General features: G+C 42.2%; 2 protein-coding genes across 6 annotated transcripts in view; one reads left to right on the top strand and one right to left on the bottom strand.

Annotated features, from left to right (window-relative positions):
• Positions 1–7,788, bottom strand: part of FBXO9 (F-box protein 9) — a 28,513-nt gene extending 20,725 nt beyond the window's left edge. The window contains exons 1-4 of one of the 3 annotated variants that reach the window (XM_028509472.2): positions 7,337–7,748; positions 7,023–7,120; positions 4,102–4,185; positions 1,616–1,774 (exon numbers count right to left, since the gene is read on the bottom strand). In XM_028509472.2, coding sequence (XP_028365273.1) covers positions 1,616–1,744 — 129 coding nt within the window. In that variant the 5' untranslated portion in view covers positions 1,745–1,774; positions 4,102–4,185; positions 7,023–7,120; positions 7,337–7,748. Of the gene's footprint in view, positions 1–1,615; positions 1,775–4,015; positions 4,186–7,022; positions 7,121–7,336 lie in introns of all 3 variants that reach the window. The other 2 variants (XM_036024241.1, XM_028509470.2) reach the window with 2 other exon arrangements.
• Positions 7,789–13,493: 5,705 nt separating this feature from the next.
• CILK1 (ciliogenesis associated kinase 1) overlaps positions 13,494–27,377 on the top strand; it is a 51,648-nt gene continuing 37,764 nt past the window's right edge. The window contains exons 1-2 of one of the 3 annotated variants that reach the window (XM_036024239.1): positions 13,517–13,777; positions 16,717–16,834. The gene's annotated coding sequence lies outside the window, so the exon portion shown is untranslated. Of the gene's footprint in view, positions 13,778–16,713; positions 16,835–27,377 lie in introns of all 3 variants that reach the window. The other 2 variants (XM_036024240.1, XM_028509109.2) reach the window with 2 other exon arrangements.

Genomic DNA, 27,377 nt, shown 5'->3' with positions numbered 1-27,377 from the left:
TGGAAAGATACTCAGTATCATTAGACAGTAAGGAAATATAAATTCAAATTACAATGAGGTTTTACTACAAACCTATCAGAATGTCTAAAATTAAAAAGCAGTGACAACACCGAATGCTGACATGGATGCCGAGACCCTGGATCACTCGTACATGGCTGAAGGGAACATAAAATGGTCCAGTCTGCACAAGAGTTTGGCAGTTTCTTTTAGCCAAAGATGCGCTTATCTAGCAGTTACACTTTTAGGCCAGAGGAATGAAAACTTATGTTTATGCAAAAACCCGCACATGGATAGTCACAGCAGCTCTGCACCTAACCGCCAAAAACTGGAAACAACCCAAATGTCCTTCAGCTGGTGACCAGCTAAATAAACTGGGTATGGCCATACATGCAATACTACTAAGCAACAAAAAGGAACAACTATTGATACATGCAAGAACTTGAATGGCTCTCAAAGAAATTATGCCAATCTCAAAAGTGTATGATTCCATTTATATAATTTTTTAATATTAAAATTATAGAAATGGAGCCCTGGCTGGTGTGGCTCAGTGGACTGAGCGCCAGCCTGGGAATCAAAGGGTTGCAGGTTCGATTCCCAGTCAGGACACATGCCTGGGCTACAGGCCAGGTCCCCAGTGCGGGGCATGTGAGAGGCAACCACACACTGATATTTCTCTCCCTCTCTTTCTCCCTCCCTTCTAAAAATAAATAAATAAAAATATTTTTTTAAAAAGTTGTAGAAATGGAGAACAGATTAGTAGTTAGGAATGGCCGGGCAGGAGGAGAGAGTATAACTGTGAAGGTATAGTAAGAGGGAACCTTGTGGTAACAAAACAATTTTGTCTCTTGAGCAGCAGTTACATGAAGCTACACATTAATAAAACTGTGCAGAACTATTTTTATATATACACACAGAAAAGTGCTTATACATCTGGGAAATCTGAGTAAGCCCTGTGGATTGTGGCATCATCTATTCCTAGTACTCTAGCTATGTAAAACATCACCATGGAGGGGCAATGGGAGAGGGGTGCCGGAGACTTCCCTTTACCTGTGAATCTGCAATTACTTAAAAATTAGAATAAACATGGGAGTCTTGGGTTACCATGGTAGTGTCAATTATTTAATGGCAAATTGTGTGTAAACAAAAACTTGGATATGATGGTATAAGGATGAAAGCCTCTACAGAATAAGAGAATAGTAAGAGGGTGTGCTGTGCCCACTTCATGAGAATAAGTAATAGGAAAGAAATAAACAATTAGATAGCTTTAAAAATTTTTTCAGTGTGAGGACTTTGAGAAGTTTCTAGCTTAATGCATCATCATAAATTTGTTCAATTCAAAATAAAACAAAATATTGTATTAAAACCTTTGGAAAGATGTTAACATTTGAATAATTTTTTCCCTTCTGTAATAAATTTAGAGGCATTAATCTTTTAGAGACCAAATGAATCTCAGGGGTCTGTAAGTTACCAAGGACAGTTCCATGAAGATAGTGTACCTGCAAGAAAGATGCCCATAAGGAGTAGTGGTATCACCTGAGGTACCTAGAAACAGCAATGAGATGGATAAACCAGCGTACTTGTCAGTTTTTTCAAGTACAATGTCCATAATACTTACCTTTTCTTCTTTTGCCATTTCTTGCTTTCCTTTGGTATCCACTGCTTTCAGAAAAGAGCCCCTGGCTCCTGCTCTGCAAGATCGAGTTTCTAAACTGCCAGAGCCGACACCTGGGGCAAGTTCAAACATCCACTGAGCTCGGAACCTCTGGAGTTGTGCCTAAGGGAGAAAAGTATTTTAGGACAACTTGGGAACAATCTGTCATTAGGTCCAACGTCAATTTTCATGCATGTATACGTATTCTAAGACCAGAAATCACTGTCTTTTAAATTACTAAGTTAATACCATTAAACACCTATTCTAAAATAATTTTCTGCTTAAAATTTTAAAGAAATTATGAAACTTTGCCTAAAATAAGACCGTCTATTGAAGAAAAATCTAATAGTATGGGAAAACCACATTTTAATTAGAATAAAAAATATAAGCCATCACTTAGGGACTGAACTTAGATGCTTTCCATATTTGTTTACTTGGAATACACCATCTAGTAGATGTTGAAATTGTCGCTAAAAATTCTCTACGCAAGCCCAAAGTATTTTTTAACAGCCCTTGTCTGTTTTAATAAGAAAATTATTTTTCTAATCTGTACCATTAAATTTTTTTAAGTACAGAAAAAGTGAAGTCCCCTGTGTGGTGGACGCCGGTGTGCTGCCCAGTTCCTGCTTCAGGAATAAAACGCTGATTACTTCACCTGCTAGGAGAGCAACTGAAAACAGCCTTCAGCTGTCAGCCCTCCTGGGGTACTGCCTCAGCCAGATGGCAGCCCCTTCCCAGGTGATTCCCACCCAGTGGTAAATCAACGACAGTGATCAGTGACTGAAAAAGCCAGGTTTGCAAAGGTTATTCCGTCCTCAGAACTTCCTCTGGATAACGAAGGTGGTCCATCAAGACTGTGTAGCAGCTCCACTCCCTCCAACTCTGGCTTCCCTCCCTCCCTTCCCTCCCTTTGAGGTGACAAAGCAGATCTATGAATTGATTGCGGTGTCGATCCCCACAGCACTGCTTACAAAACCTCCTTTAGGGTCCTTGCACCTCCAAGTCTGCTTTCCTCTTAAAGAAGGCCACTGCCAGTAGGACTACAGACATTAGTCCTGTTTTCTTCTGTTCAGGTATATATAAAACACGTTTTAAAAAATGTTTTCCCTACATTCTGTACACGGCTTTGGTTTTGGTTCCCACCTTCCTACATCTAACACATATATATACCTCTGACCTAAAGACTCTTCAGCAGCACTCTTTATGTCTACTTGATAACACATTCCAAATAAACATTATAAAGCTCATAAATTTAGTCATGTAGTGTACATTGATTGGTTGTACACTACCGATTTTTCTATTTTCAATGCACAAATATTTATCCCATCCTTTTAAATGGCTACAGGGCATTTCATGTACAAATGCATCATTACTTAACACAAGTGATGGATATTTAGGTTGTATTTCATTTTTCCATATAAACAGTACTACAATAAACATTTTTGTACAGATGTATTTACTCAATTTATCCACTCTTTCTTTTTTAAAAAAAGTTTTTATTTACTTATTTTGAGAGAGAGGGGAAAGTAACATCAATGTGCAAGAGAAACATTGATCGGTTGCCTCTTGCATGTCCCCAACTGGGGACCTGGCCCACAGCCCAGGCATGTGCCCTGACTGGGAATCGAACCAGCAACCTTTCTGTACACAGGCCAGCACTCAATCCACTGAACCACATTAGCCAAGGCCTCATTATTTCTTTAGGATTATTTTCTTGGACATAGAATTGCTGCTGATTCAAAGGGAATGTATGTTTCTTATTTTGACCCATATTGCTACTCTGCCTTCCAAAAACGTAGCAATTCACATTTCGATGTACACTACATGATAATTCTGATAGCTGGATGGTAATGGGCATTATTCACCAATCTGACCATTTAGGAAAAAACTAACTGTAGATTTAATTTGTATTTTTAAAATTATTGATGAGGCTAATTATATTTTCAAATGTGTAATTGTCATTTATATTATTTTTTTTCCATTAGCTGTCCATTCATATCTACCTTGTGTTCTTGCTAATTTATAAAGATAACATATATATACTGAGGCTATCATCAATCCTTTGCCCATATGTGGTAAACAGTTTCTGGAGCCGATTATTTCTCTTTTGACAGATGTATTACATCTTCTGCTATATACAGGTTTTAAACTTTTAGGTGATCAAATCTGTCAGTCTTTTTCTTTGAGGTGATGGGTTATGAATCACGCTTAAGCCTAGGTTTGAACACTTGAAACCCACATACTAAATTACAAGCAGCAGCTACTGATAAATCTTTTTACAGAAAAAGAAATCCATAACCCAAGTTATAACCTAAGTATTCTATAAACTGGTATGAAATGCAGTTATATTCAATATAAACAAACCTATAATTTTTCACAATTATGACCAATTTCTGCTTATCCATGGAAAGCAGTGGAATGGAAATTATACACACGGTGAAGAAACATGCCTGCAGATCTGTTTCGGCAGGGCTTTCATTTTCATCATCATCTGCTCTGATAGACTCAGAATGACAATCTTCCTCAGCTTCTGCCTGAAGCGGGGAGAAAACCAAAATAATCAGGATTATACAAACATTGGCTTCTCTCTGAAATCTGCATCTTCTATTCAGCTACTTGCCCAGTGAAATAGTTTTTTCTCTCTAGACACCTTCTTCATGGTAAGTTTAAGGATTCCAATCAGAAAAACCTGCTACTTTAATTTTTTAATAGTATAGAATAAACAACTTCACTGTGCTCTAGTTTAAAATGTTTTGGTAGGTGGTTAAAAGGAACAACTTCGTTTTAGAAAATAACATTTAGTGTGGTACAGAGTTTAGCAAATAGTTTTTGTTTCACAAGTCACTTAAAAGACCATGTATAATCCACATATGGATGTCCCTTCTTTTACACACTGGCATGTTATTAATATGTGAATATGACTTTTGTCTGTTTGCTAATAGTTTAAATGTACTAGGAAGGCTCATAAATAAAAGGCACACAATAGTGAATGTTTAAGATGCCCTTCTATTTGTTTTATAAATCCAGATGTTTATATACTGAATTAATTTGAAATGGAATACAGCAGGACTAGAATTAGTCTACATAGCGTGGAGCTTAACAGAGGTCTCACATCAGTTTCCTTTCATTTTATCCTTCTGTTCTCAGTGTTTGCTACATTAAACTGAACCCCACCTTCCAGTGAAGATGAAATGTTGCCTAGGTTCAGTCTGTTAAGTAATAGACTTATTAGCAAACGGGACTTGCTCAACACTTAATGTGTTCAGTCTGAGAAAGAAATGTGGCAATCAGGGAAATGACCTTGAAAGTTAGTTAGAAATATAAATAATGAAACCTATTTATTTTATTCATTCCAAAGATGGCAAGTTTCACAACTGCCAATTTTAGTTGTAATTTGTTTCCAGAAAAAATGTTTGTATTAACACATATCTTTGACTACAGCAACCAGATATATACTTGAAGTATATAGTGCAACATAAATAAACTTTGCTTCCTATCTTATCTCTGGCAACCAGACTTCAAGCAGAGGTGCCTTTAAGACTTGAACCAGTTAGTACACAGTGAAGTGCTTGGCACACTGTAAAAGCTAAATCAGCAAAAAAAAAAAAGGGGGAAAGAGAGAGAAAGAGGCCAAAACTTAGATGATTTCCTAGAAAACTGGAAAATTTAAGCACTGATGTATAATCAAATACATTTCATTTTTTTAGTCTGTAAGCTGGGAGCTTTCTGTACTAAGAACATCACTAGTAGGAAAATAAACAGTAAAGGACTTTGAATTTATAGATCCCATTGAGAAATGTATTTCTCTCTTCTCAAATAAGGATCTGCTTTATTACTGTAAACTCTTAAGTACAGCTAATTAAAGGGAATCTGAGTTCCTTAGGGTATCCTCTTAGTAACAGCCTTCTCTACCTCTTAGCTAGTGGTCATACTAAACGGACTTCAAGAGCTTCCCCTGCTCTCTCCAGTTCCTTCCTCCAGCATGTACTGCTGGAATAACTGCTGGAATGACTGCTCCTTCTTCCTCACATGGCTACTCTTCCTTCAATATTCAGCTCAGGAATCATCTCAGTAAGAAGCATTTTTTGATCCTCTTAATTCTTTTGTCTTCCCATTACACTTGTGCTTGTATCATGGCACTTAGACTTGTATTGAAATTATTTTTGCCTCTTTGCTAGAGTTAGTGCATTGGGAACAAAGATAACATCTCATTCACCTTTGCACACTTAGAAGGCCAAACACGTTGCTTCATTCATAGCAGGTCTGTGCAAGCCTCAACTCTCTCATCTCTAAAGAAACTGTATTGGATTTGGTGACCTCTGAGGTCCCTTTTCCTAAGTGACATTCTAGAGTTAAAAGTTTACCACAAATAACCTTACAGGTTTGGCAATATTGAAGATTTAGTATTGTACCAGGATCTAGCACTAACACTAAGCCAGGTTGATAATAGGTGCTCAAAAAAATGGTTGAATTAATAAGTAAATTCCATGTGGATATATAATGCATAGCTCAAGAATGAGGAAACTGGAAACTACAATACAGATAGCATCTTTCTTCTTCCCTGAGTTCCTGCATTATAATGGAGTTCTAATCCATTACTTTGATTTTGATACTATGACAAAAACAAGAAACTATCAAATTTGGGGTTTTACTACATTTTTCAGTTCAAATACCAGCAGGTCCTCAGCTGTTGCCCAGATTTGCATTTTATTTTCCTAATCAAGTGTGACCTAAACCTCACTTTTCCCTTGAACAGCTCATGTCTTCATCATTTTACTCCTGTTTTACACATGCGATTAATGAAATGTAAAAAGTTAAGTGCGTAATCCTGGTCAGAGAACTACTTCTGAAAGTGTAGAGGCAGAGTCAATTATTGTTTTTTTAATCCTCCAGATTAATAAAATAAATTCATTCAGTCCTTCATTTATTCAATACATGAGTGTCTACTGTAAGCTAATTAGTTTGGTATCATTTCACCCTTGAGACATGCAACCGAAGAGATTAGTTTCTCAGGTGGACAATTATTCAAAGCCAAAGAAGGCAGCGCAGGGCAGAGACTACATAATCCAGCCTGCAATAGTCCTGTGGAATCTGCGTTGTCAATTTCTGGACCTAGCTCAGTCTCTCTCTACATTTGGACCGCACTGACACTTCTCAGCCCTGGCCGCTGGGAGGTGAGACAGCCCTTGTGACCCCACGCCGCCAGGGCCTCCTCCTGCCAACGTCCAATCCAGGGCACTGGCGTGTCACGGGGCAGGTGCTTCCTAAACCCAGGCCTCTCCATGGGCCCGGCTTTCCAGAGGGGGAGCAATCAACAAGTGTCTCCCCTTGCCAAGGCTCCCTCCCGATTTCAGATGCTGCCATGGCTCACCTCAATCTATGTTCACTGCTTCGATAAAATCTCTTGGGAGAAGCGAGATTGGTTCAATGTCTTCTGCGAGCCGAGAAGAAGCATTTTTCTCGGCTGTCCTGCAAACCAACCACTCTTCACATCGACAAGCCGGGGAGTGGTCAGGACTGGCATCCCCCCCCAACTCCCTCTTAGGCCAGAGGTCCCATAAAGGGTAGCAGCGGTACAGCTCCTCCCACTCCTCCCAGCCCCTTCACCCCTCTTCGCGGCACCTTACCCCAGGCCTGCCAGCCCCTCCCCTCCTCACGAATTCCCCTTCCCCCTCCTCAGGTTACCATGCTGGCGGGCTGATCGCCGGTTGAGGGGCTCTCTACACCCCCTCTGCACCGTCCCCTGAGGAGGTGTGCTGGGTGTCCGGGTAGCTACTCCTGCCTGTCTGCTGCAGCAGCGGGGCTTAGCAGAGTTCTCGGTCGGAGAAGCGCACCAGGCAGCGGCAGTAACTGCGGGCCCGGCGTACGGCAGCCATCTTCACGGGATAGGGGGCCAGATCGGGGCGCGCTGGAGCTGCGGCCGGTGAGACCCGGAGTGAAGGAACACCCGTTGCCAGCGGACGCCGAAGACTTTGCGAGAACTGGGCGCTGAGAGCCCCACACGCCGCTGCAGAGCTAACCCCTCTGCTGCGGAAACCTCTGCCAGCGCAGCGAACATGCGCAGTGCCCTGGCGCTGCCTGCGTGCACTGCACGACTAGTTCCCTGGCCAGGAGCGTGCAGCCTAGTAGACGACCAGGGGGCGGGGACCGACTGTGTACGTGAGGCCAAACTGGGCGTGAGGTCACCCATTTGCGGAACCCCCGATTCAACCTGCTTAGTCGGCTCAGTGAACACAATGGCAAACTTGAAAAACCATTATCTGAAAAATGTAACTCAACTTAAGCGTTGACCATGTGGCAAGAAGCCCTAAAGAGCATCAAAATTGGGCGCTCGACAGTCACTACACGGGGCATAGAGAACCTGGTTGGAGCCGCACGCCAGGAATGCAAGGAAACTGAAACCACTACATCACAGGCTATTTTAACGATTAAACTTATTATTATTTATTGATTTGAGAGCGGGAGAGAGAAACATCAATTTGCTGTTTCACTTATTTATGCATTATTTGCTTTCTTCTCTGTGCCATGACAGATCAACCTGCAACCTTGGCATAGCAGAAGGGTTCTCTGTCCCCCTGAATCGCCCCGCCAGGGCCAGAACTAAACATTTTTAAGACAAGGGTTTAGAGATTGAGGAAAAGACGCGTTTTGGAGGGTAGCAAGGGGAAGGTCTCACTACAGATCCCATCATGCAACAAGAGAACTCGAAACCCGAGTCCTGCCCCGCCTGTGCCCCCCCCCCCCCCCCCCCCCATATGCTCTGGGATGTGTAGTCCGTGGTTTTTCTCAGAGCACCGAATTTACACAGGGTACTTGCTCCACCTCCTAAAGACCAAACACCGTATTTCCCTTCGACAGGCACTCTTATTTATCAGGTGATATATTATTTTCACACACTTTGCATTGTTTTAAATACGGAATTGTTGCATGTTTTATGAAAACCTATAGTCTTTTATAGCCTCTTACCTTCATTCAGCAAACATTTAAGGAGGTACTAATAGTTATCAGGATTCTAAGACTACTTTCAAGGAGTTCACAGAGTTTAAATCTCTTATCCACTATTTTATCCTGGAGATGTTAGAGTCTTGGGCAGAAATATAGAGGCAAAGAAGGGGAGGTGGGGGGAGAATAGTGAGCTACAATATGGAAGCCCAGCTGCTGTCATAATATTGGGACCCTCCCTTCAGACTGGTGTTTTTAGTTTCACCTTTAATCAGCTAACTTATAAAAGTTATCTTCGTGTTTAATGGAAACAAAAAATTTAATAATTTTTAATTTCTAAAAGAGACTCTAAGGCTTAGGTCTTTTAAGGATGATTTTCCTCCCAATGATCTCTTTAAAAGGAGTTTGAAATTTAAACCTGGGGGAAAGATTAGATGTAAAATTTAAAATAGAAGAAAGTTATATGTGCCTCTTGAATACAAATGATCAATTTTGCAAATAAAGAATGAAGCCCTGGCTGGTGTAGCTCAGTGGATTGAGCACGGGCTTCAAAACAAAGTGTCGCAAGTACAATTCCCAGTCAGGGCACGTACCTGGGTTGCAGGCCACGACCCCCAGCAACCACACGTTGATGTTTCTCTCTGTCTCTCTCCCTCCCTTCCCTCTCTAAGAATAGATAAATTTTAAAAAAAGTTAGGTGTTGGGAGTTCCAGTCTTGACTCTTTGCAAAACCACATCAGAATTACAAATAAATATAGAAAAATCATCATTCAGAACTGTCAGAAATCAAGTTGAATGGAGGTCTGACAACTATGGAATTAAAGAAACCAGTTCCATCAACAGGTAGGAGGGGTGCAGATACAAAACAGGCTGGTCTCTCTCTCAACCATGTGTGATGGATAAAAATTTGGGAGGGATATCTCAGGATTGAGGGGTCCCAGCCCCACACCAGGGCCCCCAGCCCAGGGTTCCAGTGCCAGGAAGGTAAGTCCCCACAACTTCTGGTTGTAAAAACCAGCAGGGATTGAGTAGATTGCAGAAACTGCTGGTACCCCAAGCAGTTCCTCTTAAAGAACCCACCACACAGACTCACCTACTCACTTATTCCCTGTGGGCTCCAGCACTGGAGTAGCAGCTTGAAAGACACCAGTGGTATACAGGGAGAAACTGAAGTGTCTGACATCAAGTCAAACAGAAGCCATTGTCCTTTTCTAAACCCTCCCACCACCAGGCCAGCAAGCTGGTGCCATATCTGAGATTCTATCAGTCTGGCTGACACTATTTGACCTGCCTTGGAGATCCACAGAGACTCCACCCTACCCAATTTATGGGGCCACCCAAGCTGCTTTTCCATATGTATGGGGCCACCCAAGCTGCTTTTCCATATGAATGGTTGGTCTTGGCTCATGCTTCACAACTTCCTAAATCCTATCAAACAAGCAACAGTTGCCCTCAGTGAGCTCCAGGCCAGGCACTAACAGCAGCCGGCTTAGATTCACAGCTTGCCTTCCCCTGGGAATTCCAAAGCCTAGCACAAGTAGCATCTCAGATTGCTTTATAGCTCAGGCAGGATGCCCTGGGCAAAACGTAGGTGGGGGCTGACGTTGGCCTGCACCTGGGAAACCCCAAGGCCAGCACACCCAGTAGACAGCTACAGATCACATCGGAGCACTACCACCCTGCCTCTGCACAGCTGACCTCCACAAAGGGCAGAGGTTGATGGTAAGTAGTCAGAGCCAATCTTTGCAGCTGACTGGCCTGGGTAACTCATTCCCATTGATCTGCCAGCAGCAATCAAGGCTCAACTATAAGAGGAGGGTTTACTCAGCCCACATGAAGGGTGTGCCTTAAGTACCCAGCTTGGGTGATAGGGGAGGCTGTGCCACTGGGCCCTACAGGACACCTACTACATTAGGCCACACTACCAAGACAAAGCAGCTCTACCTAATACATAGAAACAAACACAGGGAGGTTGCCAAATAGAGGAGGCAAAGAAATATGGCCCAAATGAAAGAACAGAACAGAACCCCATAAAAAGAACTAAATGGAATGCAGCTAGCCAACCTATTAGATGCAGAGTTCAAACACTGGTGATCAGGATGCTCAGAGGAATGATTGTGTATAGCTGTGAAATAAAGGAAGAAGTGAAGGTTTTACAAAGTGAAATAAATAAATATAAATATTATAAATATATATATATAAAACCAACAGTGAAGGGAAGGAAGCTAGGATTCAAATCAATGATCTGGAACAAAAGGAAGAAATAAACATTCACCAATAACAGAAAGAAGAAAGAAGAATTTTTAAAAATGAGAGGCTTAGGAACCTCTGGGACAACTTTAAATGTACCAACATCCAAATTATAGGGGTGGCAGAAGGAGAAGAGGAAGAGCAAGAAATTGAAGTTATTTGAAAAAAAATCAAAGAAAACTTCCCCAATCTGGTGAAGGAAATAGACATATAAGGCCAGGAAGTACAGACAGTCCCAAACAAGTTGGACCCAAAGAGGACCACACTAAAGAACACCATAATTAAAATGTCAAAGATTAAAGATAAAGAAAAACTTAAAAGCAGAAAGAGAAAACCAGAGTCACCTTCAAAGGAGTTCCGATAAGACTATTAGTTGATATTGCAAGAGAAACCTTATAGGAAAGATGGGGCTGGAAAGAAATATTCAAAGTGATGAAAGGCAAGGACCTATATCCAAGATTACTCTATCCAGTAAAGCTATCATTTAGAATGGAAGGGCAGATAAAATGCTTCCCAGACAAGGTAAAGCTAAAGGAATTCATCATCACCAAGCCATTATTACATTAAATGTTAAAGAGATTGATTTAAGAAAAAGAAGATCAAAACTATGAATATTAAAATGACAACAAACTCACAACTACCAACAAATGATTCTAAAAAATAAAAACAAAAACAAACTAAGCAAACAACCAGAACAGGAACAGAATCACAGTTTTGGGGATCATTTAGAGGGTTATCACTGGGAGGGGACGGAGGAATAGGGAAATGGTGCAGGGATCAAGAAACATAAATGGTGGGAACAAAATAGTCAGAGGGAGTTTAAGAATGGTATAGAAAAGGGAGAAGCCAAAGAACCTAGATGCACAACCCATGAACGTGAACTAAGCAGGGGGAGGTGGCAATTACTAGAGGAAAGCAGGTACCAGGCAGAGGGGCACAAAGGGAAATTGGGACAACTGTAACAGCATAATCAATAAAATATACTTTAATAATAAAATTACCAAGCTATAAAGTATAAGGTATTGAATGAGGTTTTGAAATATTTTCAGAACTATATTTCATTAACTGTGTTGAATGTTAATTTGAGATATTTTGGTCAATTAGCAGAGATGATTTCTATTTTTCTACCAAATGAACAATAAAGTAATAAAATAATAATTAGTATTTATAATGATAAATTGAGCACATACTTTATTAAAATGCTATTGGGTCTCATAGCGACTAATTTTCTACATTACATCAGTATTCACTAGACCTCTTTATAAGCTTGTATTAGCTCATATTATATTTACAGGGTGGTAATTTTCCCTGAGGCTAGAACTATGAACTAAGCCATTTACTAGGCCAGGACCCTCACTAAGGTACACCAAGATAGTTCCTCTGTGTTAGGCAGATTTACTTGGACAGCTGAATCTGACTAGAACTGATCATTTTAGCTACTTTAAAATCATTTTTCATGGGAATAGCATAAAATTTGTTAGGCTCCTGATTTCCCTATCATTTCATTGGTGATAATTTTTTAATTTTCATTTACCACCAGTTTGTGTGTTGTACAAGCAAACACAAAGGTAGATGAATGTTGTATATTTGCCCAGTGTCCCATAACCCTTTCCAATTTAGGACAGGAAGTCTAAGAAAGCTTGACTGTCTTTTGTCTTGCAGGTTTTTTCAACAGGAGCAAGAGAGAGGGTTTTAGGCCTCTTTTACAGACTCTTTGGGAAAAAACAATCTGTCTTCAGTTCCTAGACTTCAAAAGTAAAAACAGTGACAGAAGCTCATACGGCAATGAGCTGGGGAATTTAAACTCAGAGAAAGATGTACAGTATGTAAAAAGTTACCGCTTTAGGAATTACAGTTGTGTTGCTTAGGGCAATGTAGTTCCCCTCACTGGCGCCAGAAATCCGGGGATAGGGCCCAGCAAGGGCTTGCTTAACAAACCCTCCAGGTGATTCTAATGGCTCCAAATAGTTTCAGAACAATGGGCTTGGGGCAATTATGTAAATTTAAATTGAGGACCTCAAAGCATTTTTTTCATAGTGCTTCAGAGCCAGACCTTATACCGATGATTTAAAGTAATGTTTACAATACAGGTGAATGTGTTTTAAAAATTTCATATTTACAACTGCTGTGTAGAGCATACCTAGTCTGTTTCCCACCTGGGAAAATCCAATCTTTGAAACTCAAGTTGCTAATATAAAACCTCTACAGTTCAAAGAATGCTAACAGGCAATCAGTTTCGTCTTTATTTTAAACATCTTTTATTGTGGTAAAATACATATAACACAATTTGCCATCTTATCCATTTTGAGCGTACACTTCAGTGGCACTGATTTCTTTCACAATATCTTGCAACCTCTGTTAGGTTTTTTTTGTCTTTTAACCATGAAAAATCTTTTCACCGTGATTACCTGTAATGCAATGTTCTGAAAATGTGCATCTACCGCCACCGTTTCTACATCTAGATACCTGGTGCACCGAGCGACAATAAGGCGTGCGTAGGAAGCTGAGGTTGCGTTTGTGGTCTGGTGGTGGCAGGGACCCCTGGGCTGCTTCGGTTTCCTATCCTAGACTGGAGCGCAGCGGCTCTGCGCTCCCCGGCGGCCGTGCGCGGTGCAGGGACGCGCAGCGCCACCGAGGGGAGCTGCAGGGTAACTTTTCCCAGGGAAAGCGGCTAGTCGTCCCCACTAGAAGCCTCCCTGCCTTTTGTTTGTTTTCCAGCTGGAGGCTGGAGAGCGGCCGGGTTCCTGCTGCTCTACCATGCGCCGCGCGGCCCGTGCGACTCGCCGGACCTCCCGGGCGTCCCTGCACAGACGCCTCGGCCTGTCCTAGCAGGGATCGCCCCTATTCTCACTTCCGGAGCGGGCTGCTGCGCCCCACTCGCCGAGGAACTGCGCTCACCGCAGGGGCGGGCCCCCGCCTGTGTTCGCCGCGCCAGTAAGTGGGGTCAGGCATTTAGGGGCTTCTGCCGAGTGACCTCTCCCTTGGGGTGATGGACTGAAGCTGCGGAAGGACTCCTATCCCATGGCCCCTTGAGTGATCGGAGCGGGAAGGAGAGGTTAATGGGCTGTAGTTTCTCTCCGCGGTCATGTGGGTCTCTCTCTCCCTCTTGGCATGAAAACTCCCGTTTCCTCGGAGTCTGGAAGATTTTGATGGGTGTTTACCTTTTAGTGTTAAAGAGGGGAAAGATTCGTGCCCGGTTTGAAGCCCCTTTAGTAAGATGTGGAGGACTTGCTCTAGGAATTTTCCCGACTAGGCCTTTGGCTGTCCCGCAAGGGGTCTGAGCAAGAATCCTCACACATTTATGTGCAACCATTTTTCACTGGGTTTCTTTCTGCCCTGATTTCTTTCTTACTAATGGGAATGCATATTATGAGAGGGACGACGACGGATTTTCCAGAACAAGAGTTTCTTCAGTATTGCACCTTTTAAAGTTTGACTTTGACACTAACATTAAGAGATTTTACTTTTAAATATAAAAGTAGCTTAATGCATCCTGCAGAAAAGAGTATTCATCTCCACTCACAACTAAATAAAGATCTGTTTTTGCTAAAACTTGGCTGTACTAAGAGAATACCACCTTGAATATTGCATGCAGGGCTAGATTTCGCTAAGGTGTTGGCAGTTGTGTTTTTATTTTGTCCTGAAGTGCTCTTTACAGCAATAGACCTTTCATTGCCACAGTTTTCACTTCTCACGTTTTCCAAGGAGTGGGCTTCCTGGATGTGCCCCAATAGTGGATTGTACTATTGATATAAAATTAAAATGAGCTTTAAATCTGTGTAGTCAACATATAAATAATTAAGAAGAATTTGTCTCAACCATTTGCTAGCAGCGCTAGGAGTTAATGTATGCATAAATATGCACATTTGAAATAGTTTCTGAACAAAGCACTACGATTTGGTACAGAATCTTCAAGGCCTTCCTATCTGTTTGAGGACCAGTGATTGCAAAACACTAAGAAGTGGGTGTGGAAATAATGAGAGCTGTGCTGGGGGGATTCTTTATGTAAAATGATATCCTGTACCACTGCCCTCTCCCAAAGGTCCGACCCTCTACAGAGACCCTGCACACTTTTTATTCTCCCCCTCTTCCACCTTGCTTTGTGCCCCTTCTCCAAAGTTAAAACTCGTGGCTGGGCAGGAGTGGGCAGTTGTGTTTTTAAATGAGACCGGTTCAGTTTTAGATGATGGAGGGATGTGTTGGAGGCTTGATGGAGCCTGTCTGATTAGCAGGCAGAGATCTGTCTTCCTTGCTGAGGGAACTCAGCATTTACTTACAAAGAAATGTTTTTTTGTCAGTGAAGTTTCCTACCTACAGGATAAAGAACAGGTCTTGGGTTGAAAAAGGCATGTTATTTATTGACTGTTCAACATCCTCAAAGCCCATTGCATGCTTTATTCTCATTGCTTTTTGAGGTTCCTAATAAAGGTGGAAATCGTGTTGATATTGAACCTTTAGAATTATCTTTATCTTTTCCTTCATTTCCTTCCTCCTTTATGTCAATGAGTCATCAAAACCTTTGAAACGTGAGGTACATAGATCCCTCAGTCTATGTTTGAATCCAGAACCTCGCCCTTGCTCTCCTGCAGACTGGAGCAGCCTCTTACCTAGCCTTTCAAGCCTGGCTCTTAGTAAGTCCTCAGTAAATGTTTGAATGTCCCGAATGAATGAATGAATGCCCTGAATGAGATGCTCCCTTTTCTGGAATCTTCAGCCTTCCTTGTCCATCTAATCTCTCTGAAACTTTTCAACTACCACTTCCATGTGCCTCTCCTTGCTTTGCCACCTGCAGTTCCTCTAAAGTCTCTAAAATAATTTGTCTGATTTTTCAAGGCCTTTCGTAATTGGCCTCACCCCTCCTATCTAAATCTCATTTTCAGTTTAGCACACACCTTTGTGCTCTATGGGGTTTGGTCTTCTTGCTATCCTGCTAAAGGAGCCAGGCTCTTTCTAGAAACTCCCTCCCTGCCCTCCACTCTCCCGTGCAAATCGTTGCCATCCTCTGAGGAGAAGCCTAAGTCCTACTTTTTTCATAATGTCTTCTCTGACTACTCATTTCTCTTCTCTTTCCTTAAAGTCTTAAAATACTTGTTTGTTAGCCCTTCCTTATACTGGCTGTATTGATCTCTAATTGGTTTAGGCTATTTTAAGCCTCTTTAGGGCAGGAGCCATATTTTATGCATGGTAATGTGGCATTGTGGGCTTTGGAGTCAGGCAGAATTGAGGTCACGGCCTGACTCCACTTATTACTTATGTGGCCTTGTGGGATTGGCCCAGCATTAGTTTTCTCACATGTAAGCTGGGGGAAATGCTTCCCTCGCTGATTGTGCTGTGAAGGCAACCTGGTGCCTAAATAGTGCCTCACCCCCAAACAGTGACTCGCAGAGGCCTGAGCAGGTTGCAAATATTTGGTTGATGTTTGTTGATTGACTTGTAGTAGACCACAGGTTGACTTAGCCTGGAGGCCCAGAGCATGGGCAGTCCTGCAGTGAAGCTTAGTGAGTGTTATCCTGCCCTTACTTAAAATGGCTTGAGCTTAGGTTATTCCTGGCTAGAGCTCTACTTCTGGGATCTGTTGCTATTTTTCCATCTGAATCTTGCCAGGAACGCTACTGCCTTTTGAATTTTTTTTTTGACTGCTTCTCTTGAGGCAGGCTTCTCCATTTCATTTTGCAGGATCTTACTGAGTTAGAGTTTTACCTCTCTCGCTTTCCTATTTTTCTGCTTGTGGAGTATGTATGAGTATATGTGTTTGTGGCAGGACTGCTTACCTAGCTCTTTCTTGGCAGAATTCTGGGTACAGTGACCTTTCTATATATGTTGATCTGTCAGTCTGTGAATAGTGTCTCACTTCATTGTAATTCTCTCAGCAGCAGTCTGACCAACGTGGCGTTCTGAGAAGGGCCTCTGACTAGAGTGTCAGAAATCTCCTATCTGTGGACCTCAGTGTTTGTGGTTGATGTGCTTGGCTGGAAGAATGTGCAAACAGAGGTGTGTACCGGGCAACTTACACACATACATTGTTTGAAGGTGATAGTGTAACCATGTCCTAGTCGTGGCTGTGCTTACCTTTGGAACACAGTTTTAACTTTCTTATCAATACACACATGTTCTAGAAAATTACCCCGTAAAAATAATTTAGTGAGGCAAATCATTTTCTGGGGCAAATTATATTAAAGTGCTAAGAAAGTATTGTGGTGGGAAGGAATCAGATGCCTTTACTTGCAGCCAAAGAGGACGGTGCAGCAGCAGTGGGGGTTCCTCCCAACATGGTGAGGAAGGCAGACGTGGGCACTCACACTCAGTCTCTGTGCCCAGTGAGGTGCTGTGCCATGGTAGGAGAATACTACTACTCAACAGATCCTAGAAAGATACGCAGTCCAGGCGGAAGGCTTCCATTCTTGATTTCCTTCCAAGGAAACTGAAGCATCCTTTCTCGTTGAATAAATGCCTGATGCTCTGTGCTTTGAAAGTTGAAACCTTCATGGAAAGAGTGTTTGTGGTCAGACTCACTGGTGCAGCTGGAATTAAATCCTATGTGTGCTGACTAGTGAAGTTGTCTCAGAGGATGAAGAAAGCACATTTTCAGAGATCTGTTACTTTTTTTATATGTGGCTCATAGTCAGCAATATATTCATATTTTTTTTATAAAAGGGGAAGTAGGGAGCATTTGATACATGTTTAATAGATTATTATTCACACATTAAAAAAATACTACTCTGAAGATAAGAATTCTATTCCTATTAGTTGGGTCTCTAGATCTCATCTGTAAAGTGAGGGTGTCGGATGATTAAAAAGGTCCCTTACAGGAAAAAAATCTAATTTTATAGCCTGTAGTTTCCTCCACATTATGCTATGCCATGTTGAACTTAGGTTCTAGTGAACTTAACTTTCAATCGGTACTAATTAGCATTGTTATGTGTTATCCTACTTTAAATGTTTCCTAGATTTTAAGTTTGTCATCCTGACTCATTTTTTTTTTTAATGGAAGGGCCACCGTAGGGCCTCACCTGTCACTTGGTGCCTTTTCTGCCACACTGGGGGCTCTTAATAGCCATCTGATAGGTGTATAGTGATGGCCAGGAGCTGGAGAGCCCCGTGTGTTTGCAGAACGGTCGATACAAGTCATCTTTTACCTTTCTGTAGGTATAGTACGACCTGCGATAAAGTGCTGATACCACATGACTGTCCTCATGGTTACCGTAAAAGATAATGGCCTGGAAACCAAACAGGTGAAGAATTACGGTGTCCTGTCCAGCGACATGTTTGAAACTCTCAGGAAAATTACTGTCTGCCTGAACTTGCAGTTCTCCAAAAACAATAGTTAATGGTTTTGTGGGCTTGGACACTGCCCTGAGTTTGAAAGTGAATTATGAAAGGGTGATTTAACTCAGACAAAACCAAGTGAGAAAAAAGTAAGCTATACGTGCTCAAAAAGTAAGCTAGTGCACATGTTATTTAGCTGTTAAAAAGCATGCTTTCCTAAACCAGTGTAGAAATTTTTAGAAGGATTCATCATTTTTGTGCACTAGTCCCCATATGGTTGTACAGCTTTGCAAAGGAGGGTGTGAGGGGGATGGCCGTGGGAGTGGGTTGCTGATACGGAAAATCACCTATAGGCAAAATAACCACTTATAAACCTGTAAGCTGATGATTCTTTAATGTGTACATTCAGCAAATCTTTACTGTGAACACTTATTTGTGCCAGCCGTATGCCAGGTACTCAACTAGGTGCTAGGAATACAGTTGTGAGCATAACATTTCTGCCTTCAAATCACTTGTATTCTAGGGATAAACACAGTTCATACCTGTAACCCTGTAACCTAGGGTTAGATGAGGGTTGCATGGAGAGTGCCAAAGAGTTTCTGCTTACTTGCAGTGTTTCTTCTATTCCAGGGGCCACACACTGTGCCCTGCAGGCACATCCTGCCTGCTGCCTCTGTTCTAGAATAGAGTAGAAGTCCTGGAACGCAGCCATGCCATTTATTTCCTTATCATCGAGGACTGCTTTTGTGCTGCAGTGGCAAAGTTGAGTAGCTGTGACAGAGACATGTAGCCCTCAAAGCCTGAAATATTTACTGGCTCTTACCAGAAAATGTTTGTCACTCCTGTTCTGTGTTATTTTTACATTAAGCCTTTACTTCCTTGATATACATTTATTGATTTGTTTGTCGTTATACGTGCTAGTGAGTCATCTTCCATTGAAGTGAGATCAGCTCCTGAGTTAAATGTGCTGCAACATTTTCAGGGCACTGGGCAAGTGCTCTCATCTGTTTCCCCTTCTTCACCTCACCCGGCCTTGCCCACCCTTGACTGTGGGGTGGCCATCAGGCAGACAGCAGGGACCAGGACTGTCACCACTCTCGACAGCCTTCTTTAAGCACAGGGCCCGTCAGTCACCCCAGCTCATCCACAGTTTCATGCAAATCAGGGCAAAGGTGTTCTTCCTCCAGCTCATTAACATTTGGCTCTCCTTGCAGTCCTTTCCAGTCCACAAAAGCCACAGAATGATGGCTTTTAGAAATAATGATGGCTTTTAGAAATAAAGAATGATGGCCTAGTTTAGAGATAATCTGCAAGTGATTGAAGACTTTGTTTTAAACTTTGGGGCATGGGCACCCTTTGGTATTGCAGAAGCAGCAATGGGATGTTGTGACGCTTTTCCAGGGGATTAAGGGCCCTGGTGCACAAGGAGTTCTTTACTCAGAAGCTGGGGTTGATGGAGGAGAGGGAGGTGAAGACCTGGAGCAGTTTCTGGGGAATGGAAGAGGTGCACCAGAGAACTGATCTTCTCTGTCTCACCACTGGATGCTGTTGTTGAAAGCACCTTTACTCCTTTGACAAGGTAAAGGCAGAGTGAGTTCCACATAAAGAAGGTTCTTTTGGCCTGGTAGCTGCTGTCCCCAATATAGAGAAAAGCACTCATACAAGAGGCAAAATACTTAGAGAACATTTCTGCTAAAATGTATACATGGGAAGAAGAATTGTGCTCTAGAGAGAAAAAATATGAACCCATGTACTATTTCTAGTACCTTTTAAAAAGAAATTAACAGTATTAATTTACTCTTGTCAAGTTATGACATCCATGGACCTGGATTTTTATGTGTAATTAATTACATGCTGGTTAAGGTAAAAATGGAACTCAGAAGTGCCATGAGAAGGACCATTGAATGATTTTGCACACGATCCAGTTTTCCTATGAGGACAGATGAAAGTAATGGAATCTTTTCAGTGTAAAACAATTAAGGCTAAGGGAGAAAGTTTCTCATGAGAGTCTTAATGGGTCAGCAGGCTGGTAAGCCATAACTCTCAGGGAAGCCTGTGTTTGCAAAGAGTTTTCTGTCTCCTAGCTTAACAAAGGAGTAATAGTGGCCCTTATTCAGTGCCTATCAGGATTTCAAAATACAGAACCACTACCGTGGTCCCTGGGCCCAGTCTCTGGTGTCCAGCCTGGGGATGAGCAGGGCACCCTGTACGAGCAGATGCTTTTTGCCTACACTGAGGATTGTAGCTGAGGGGATGGAATTGGGGCTGATCTACAGGAAGTTTTCCTCAATGCTGCCTAGCCAGGAAACCATCATCTACATTTCAAAGATAGGCTGGAACTCTTTGAAAGTGAAATAAAGTTGTATTTCTTTGTTAGTTAGGTAAAACCTTTCCAAAGGCCAAAGACCCTCTCTGACCACATTGAGGGGGCCTATTTGTTATTCTCAGTGATACAGCTGAGACTCAGTGATTCCAGCATTGTGGTGGGAGGGCCCAGACAGCCTGCCTGCCTGCCTTAGCTTTTCTCTAGTATTTTACTGTTCTTCCACTTCAGAACTTCTGAACATTTCTGGGTAGGACAAACAATTTGATCAGCATTACTTTGCACATGAAGAACTAGAAGCACTGAGAGTTTTGAGATACTTATCAAGGGTGGTCCACAAGATAAATAGGAAAGACTAAAATTCACATTTTGGCCAGTCAGACAGTCTTTGAGTAGTAACTTCTACATGCAAGCGGAGTATGAGGTGTGAGAACACAGAGAGGAAGGAGGCGTGGTGAGTGAGCTGGCTGATGCGTGGGTGGGGGGGGGTCTGCCTGTCACTGACCACTGGAGAAGGTGTGGGGACATTGAGGTGGGGACAGGGCACTGAGGACACTATTAGCTGTGTCTGTGTAGGTTGGGGCAGGAGGCTTTGAAGAGTGATTGTTGTAGATGCTGAACTTTGGGGCCCAGCTGAGGCAGGGGGTACTTGTCCCTCTCTGAAAAGGAAGTGTTAAAACAGCCTGTAGCATACAGGGTCCCTCTGGGGAATTCTCTTCTCTTTGCTAGCTTTCGTGTGTATTATGGGGAAAAAGAGATAGAGAGAGAGAGAGAGACATCAACCTGCTGTTCTGCTTATTTATGCATTCACTGGCTGACCCTTGCATGTGCCCTGACTGGGGATCAAACCAGTAACACTTGGCGTGTTGGGATGATGTTCCAACCAACTGAGCTACCTAGCCAGGGCCAATGACCCATTTTTTTCTTAGACAAATGCAAACTTGATTCCTGACACAGTCACAGAATCACAGAGCATTTGGACAAGAAACCACTTAACTGCATCAAGTCCAATGTCCCAATTTTATAGAAAGTAAACCTAAGGACCAAGAGACTCAGAGTCAGAGGGGGAGTCTGTGCCACCTGGGAACTGGGGCCCAGCCCCGCTTTGTCTGCGTTCACTTTGCTTCCACTGCTGGGGAGGTCCCCGCTGGGCTCCCTGACTGATGTTTGTTTGCAGAATGAGGCCAACTAGAACATGGCCACATCGCTGGTTTCCATATTTGGACCCTGAGCTACAAAGTACTTCCTCTAATTCCTCTTATTCTCAGATCCTCAAAAGATTTCATAGTCTTTGGATCTTTTGCCGCCTTTCCCTTGAGTTTGGTTCAATCAGCCCGAGTTCCTGTTCCAGTCCCACTACTTGTTAGTTGTATAACCTGGGACAGGTGTCTCAGTTTCCTTGTCTATAAAATGGGGGGATGATGATAATAGTACTGGGGCAAGTTGCTTATGCCTCAGTTTCCTTATTATAAAATAGGGATGATAATAAAAACAGTATTTACCGGCTATCGTTGTAACGATTGAATGGATTAATATATGCCAAGAATTATAATAGTACTGTATATATTATAAGTACTAAAATTATTAATAGTAGCTTTTTGGCTTATTTGATATATTAGGAAGGTAAGTTATAGAGAGTGATTTATCCCAGTTAATTCTTTGCCCCTGAGCGTGCTGGCCAATTCCCAAGCTAATGGATGGGCCGCTGCATTCCATTCCCTCCTCCAGCAGCCTTCCCTGCCCATACCAGGAGCTGTGAGCTCACGTGCTTTCGGGGGCAGAGGAGGAAGTGTGAAGGCCTCGAGGAAGCTAGGTGTGTGCTTGTTAAGCAGTGAGGAACTGCTCTTTTAAATAAAGAACAATTTTTCTTTTCCTTCACTTTTTTCCAAATATGAGGTTTTTTGCTTTTTTCAGGTTGGTTTTTTTAAAGATGTAATCTTTATTATATTTTTTCTCATGATTATGTAGTCCTCTTCCCCTCACAGTCACCACACTGTTGTCCTTGGCCATGAGTCCTTTATCCTTTTTACTCAATCCCTCCGCTCCTTAACCACCCCCCTCTCCTGCTGACAGATTGTCTTTTAGTTTGTCACCTTTTTTTAAAATACAGAATGTCCCATTAAATTTGAACTTCAAATAAACAATGAATTGTCATTTAGTATAAGTATGCCCCAAATATTACATGGGACATAATTAGACTAATTGTTTTTTATCTGAAATTCAGAGTTAACTGGGTATACTATATATTTTTTTAAGATTTTATTTTCGAGAAAGGGGAAGGGAAGGAGAAAGAGAGGGAGAGAACATCAGTGTGTGGTTGCCTCTCATGTGCCCCTTACTGGGGACCCAGCCCGCAATCCAGACATGTGTTCTGCCTGGGAATCAAGCCGGTGACCCTTTGGTTCGCAGGCCTGCGCCCAATCCACTGAGCCACACCAGACAGAGCTAGCTTGTCACTTTGGATAGCAGCATAGGGACAGAGAAATGTTTTTCTTCCAGTAAAGCAAGTGGCTCTCGGGCATAAAAATAAATGGCGACTAAAAAAATATTTGGGAACTGAGAAGGAAATTATTTTAGGGACAACAAGGAGATGAGGGCTGCAGTGAGCTGGAGTTCATGCTCAGTGTAAAGGGATGGTGACTGCCCTTCTCTAGCTTTTTGTCACCGAACAAAGCTGAGGATCCTGTGTTGTTAGCCCTTCAGTTTTCCCAGAGAAGCCCCAAATCTGGATTTCTATGTGAAATTTCTCGTTTTTAAATATAGATTCAAAACATACCTCTGAATTCAGCCTTCAAGCTGCCAGTTTGCAGCCTCTGGTCTACACAGTGTGAATCTCCACATGCTAAAGTCATATTCAGAGGTTTCAGCCACAGTTGTGAAGTCTTGTCCACTGTGCAAAATTGTAGAGAAATATTCTCTATATTTCAAAAAGGAATTTCGTTGTTCATTGGGTAAGTAAACATAGACTTCTGATTTCATTCCTAAAACATTTAATTTTGAATAAATGAAAACCACTGTTGCCTTAATTCAGATGATTGTATGGAAGTCTTGGGGACGTTTTCTGATTTCCGTGGTTGCCTTTAACTTAAGCTCTGTTGCCATATGTAGTAAGTTTCACTATTGGTGACATACAGAGTGGGCCCTACATTGAACCCCATTTGTTGTGCCAGGAGGGATCCCTGCATGATTCCCCCCTGCCCTGTCACAGGACTAGGAGAAAATTCCACAAGGTCACACAGTGTGAATTAAGGAATAGGTTCTTCAAGAGAAACTTTCAAATCAAGAGAGCAAGAAAGAGAGGCCTGGATGTCCCAGTTTCTCACTATCTTCATGGAGAGCTGTGCTGGCCCGCGGTGCTCTGTTGAACAGGTGGCGTGGGTATAATCAGATGATTTGCGGAGTCTGGGTTTAGGGGCCAGCTGTAGATAGCAGTTGTCTGGTAAAGCCATACCCCTCGAATGTGGGGACCTTCAAGACCCAGGAGAAGCTGAGTTTTGATAAACTCGGGGGAAAAGAACCCCCTTCCCAGCTGGCTAGTTGTCCAGACAACCCTGAGTGGTACCCAGGGCTACTTTTGGATACTCCTCCTTGTTGCAGGACAAAAGATTTGTAGTTGCATGTTTTTCCAAAATAGAAGCAGATAGTGGTAGGTGGAAAATTGAGCCTTAGGTCAACAGAGAATTCTTCTAATTTGTCTCCAGCTATACTAACCTTTTTCAGCTTTCAAAACCCTGCTTACTACAGATGATTGATCCATTGATTGATTGATCTGTCTCTAGCACCTCCCCTATAGAATTTTGTGTCTTAAGTCAGTGTACACTTAGTCCACTGTTAATTAGGTCATATAACAAGAAATCTAAGGCAGATGTTTTCAGGGATCATGCAGCAGCCCCGTGATATTATCCACCACTCAGCCTCTCCTCTCCCCGTTCCCGTTTCTCTTTCTTTCTTTTGTCCATCCTTAAAAGAAAATATTCTCGTCTTTAGAGTTCACCCCTTATAGTCACCAGAAGGCTGCCTGAGCCCTAAATTTCAGTTTTATATAATCATGTTTAAGGCAGAAACTCAGGCCAACCTCTTTGTCAGCTGTCTTTATCAGGGAATGGCTCCTTGTCAGACGCTGTTGTCTTCCCTCATCAGCTCACTTTGCTTTCCATCTCGTCTGTCAGAGCCACAGCCTCTCTCCTCCACAATTTTTAGTAGAAGTGGTATCGCTTTGCTTGGCTTAAGCTGATCAGAGTTTATGCCCAGGGCTGTAGTAGGTGGCTGACATCCCTTATTAGACTGAGGCTTGAATAAAATCAGGGTTCTATAACCTGAGCAAGAAGAGGAGAATGGCTCTTGCGTAGAGCAGCAGTGGCCTCTCCCCCATCTCCTCCTTTTTCCCAGTGCATTGCCTGTCCCTCTGTTGTCTTCCCTGAGCCCTGAGTTTTTGTTCTTCACTTTCAGATCATGACATGAGTCATTGCATTCAGGCCACCACAGAAATGATGAACAGCTAAACACCACTGATCTCAAATGTGTTTGACCACTTCCTGCTGAGACACGCTCAGAATTGACTATGGGTAGAATGAAACTTCTTGTCTAATGCTAATTTGAATAATACCACTTCAGTTTTTCTTTTTTTAGGATAGGAAATAACACACTGGAGTAGAGAATAGAAAGTTCAGATAGTGGTCATGGTTCTGTAATTCATCCTTCTCCCTGATACCGCTTTGTACACTTGAAACAATTTTACCATGGCTTCCTAAGTTTTTTTACTTCTTTTCCTGTGTTTTTTTCAACTGCTCTTCCTGTGCATTCACTTAGACCCCTCAGTATGTTCTTTAATATTTTCCTTGAGGTTTGCCATCTGAAGTTGAGCAGTAACTCAGGCGTATGTTGAGACTGTCATGTCCCTTGTTCTGGGGCCTTGGCCGCCAAGCTGGAGCACTCCAGAGGGCATATTCATGGAGTGTTCTGTGTGAATGGAGTGCCCCAGACGTGTGCACTGTAGCAGCCTTGTTCCAGTGCTCCTGGGAAGAACCTCAGTAATGCACTGTTTGGAAACAAAACAGATCAACCTTAGAAGTACCTGTAGCTGCCCATGGAGCATCTCCAATGAGGGATTTTACACATACCTCAAATTTAGCACATTAGGAGACAGAACTCATTGTCTCTGCACATTTCCAAGTAATACATACACACACATTCTCTATTCCAAACCCAAGCCTGGGGCTCCTTCTGTTTCTAAGATTCATCCAGCCCAGTGTCTCTGTTGAGGCATTGGACGTATTTTACCTGGAATGTTTCAGTACCTACCTCACTAGTCTCGTTACCTTTAGTTTCTCTAACATCTGTTTGGTCTCCAGGAGGGATTTTCCTCATGTCATTTCCCTGCCTAGAAACCCTGGAGATCTTCCCTCTGCAGGTTAAAAACCAAACTCCTACATGGCAAATGTATATACCCCCTCATGGCTGGGCCCCACCCTATGTTCCAGGCCATTCCTGCCATTTCCTTACTGTTGGCCGTGGGTCTTATGCCCTGGCCCCGTCCTGCACCACGCTGGGTGCACATCAGAGTCCCCTGGAAAACTTTCCAAACGACTGAAACTCAGTCCCACCCTGACCTAACTCTTCTTTAATTAACTTCACTTTCAATTGCAGTTTATATTCAATATTATTTTGTATTAGTTTTAGGTCACCCTGACCTAACTGTTAGAGGTGAAGCCTGGGCATCAGTACGTGTTAAAAGTTCCCCCAGGTGATTCTAATGTTTAGCCAGGGAACGAACCGCTAGGCTTTTGCCCAGTCATGAACATACCAAGCCCTGTACCCGCCAACCTTCTGCACACAGCTTCCTCCATCTCATTCCTTTTTTCCCTTTTGTGTATATTAAAGCTGAGCTCATTCTTTAGTACCTCAGTCCTCCTGCTTCTCTGAAGGGTTGTCAGACCTCTCCTGTCTCCCAAGAGTTGGAGGTTCTCTCTATCATGGTCTCCATTGCACTTTCTACAGTTTTCATGTACATGTCAATTGTGAATTATGGAGAGGAAGGACCCTTATCCATAATGTGTCCCCAAAGCCTTGCATAATGCTTAGCATCTCAGCCTGAAGAAACACTAGTCTCATCTGTTATACAATCATTACTCATCAATTACCTAAATCAATTACCTGAGATATCAAGATGAAAAAGCAACTTCCAAGCCATGGTGACAGTGAAAGCTTGCCAGAGTAATTGGATTTTGTTCTATAATAATATGAAAAACTGTAACAAGAAAGAATTGTTAGGGCGACTGTGTGTTGAATGAATGACCCACTTTATCTCAATTTCAATCAAGTTCTTAATGCTTTTACAAGTAGTTTTCCCAGTGATCATCGAGGGAAAGCATTGTCCCAATTATACAATTTAAGTGGATGGGGAAGTAGTGGGACATTAATTATCAAAGAAAGGCTTCTATGATTAATAATTAATAGATGGGATTCATTAGTATAATGCCATTGCAAAAAAAAATGTGGGAGAGAGCCCACATCCCTACTGGCACGTGGGTCGTTACTAAGTTTTAGTCACCACAGTTCATCAAGGAGATGGAGAAATGCGTGAGGATTCAGAGGTGAACACCAGAGATAATTAAAGGAGTGGAAAACAGGTCCTTTGAGGAAAGTTGTGTAATTAAAGCAAGAAAAGGCTGAGAGACACACATGTGATTACTAACTTCATATATAGAGACAGATTTTTGTGAGATATTTTCTTTATATCCACAAAGAAATAAGCATGAAGGAATTAGCTTAAATTACAATAGGCAAGTTTTGGTTGGACATTAAGAAAAATATTCTAACAAATTGGATTACAAAAGGCAAATCTGATCATGTTATGCTCTAGTTTAAAAAAAAAAAACAATCTTACTTGACTTTGCATTATTTTTAGGTCAAAGTCTACATTTTTTTTAAAATTTTTAAATTTTT

Source organism: Phyllostomus discolor, chromosome 4, assembly GCF_004126475.2.
Source record: "Phyllostomus discolor isolate MPI-MPIP mPhyDis1 chromosome 4, mPhyDis1.pri.v3, whole genome shotgun sequence".
Taxonomy (NCBI): Eukaryota; Metazoa; Chordata; class Mammalia; order Chiroptera; family Phyllostomidae; genus Phyllostomus; species Phyllostomus discolor.
This window is presented reverse-complemented; position numbering and strand designations above follow the sequence as displayed.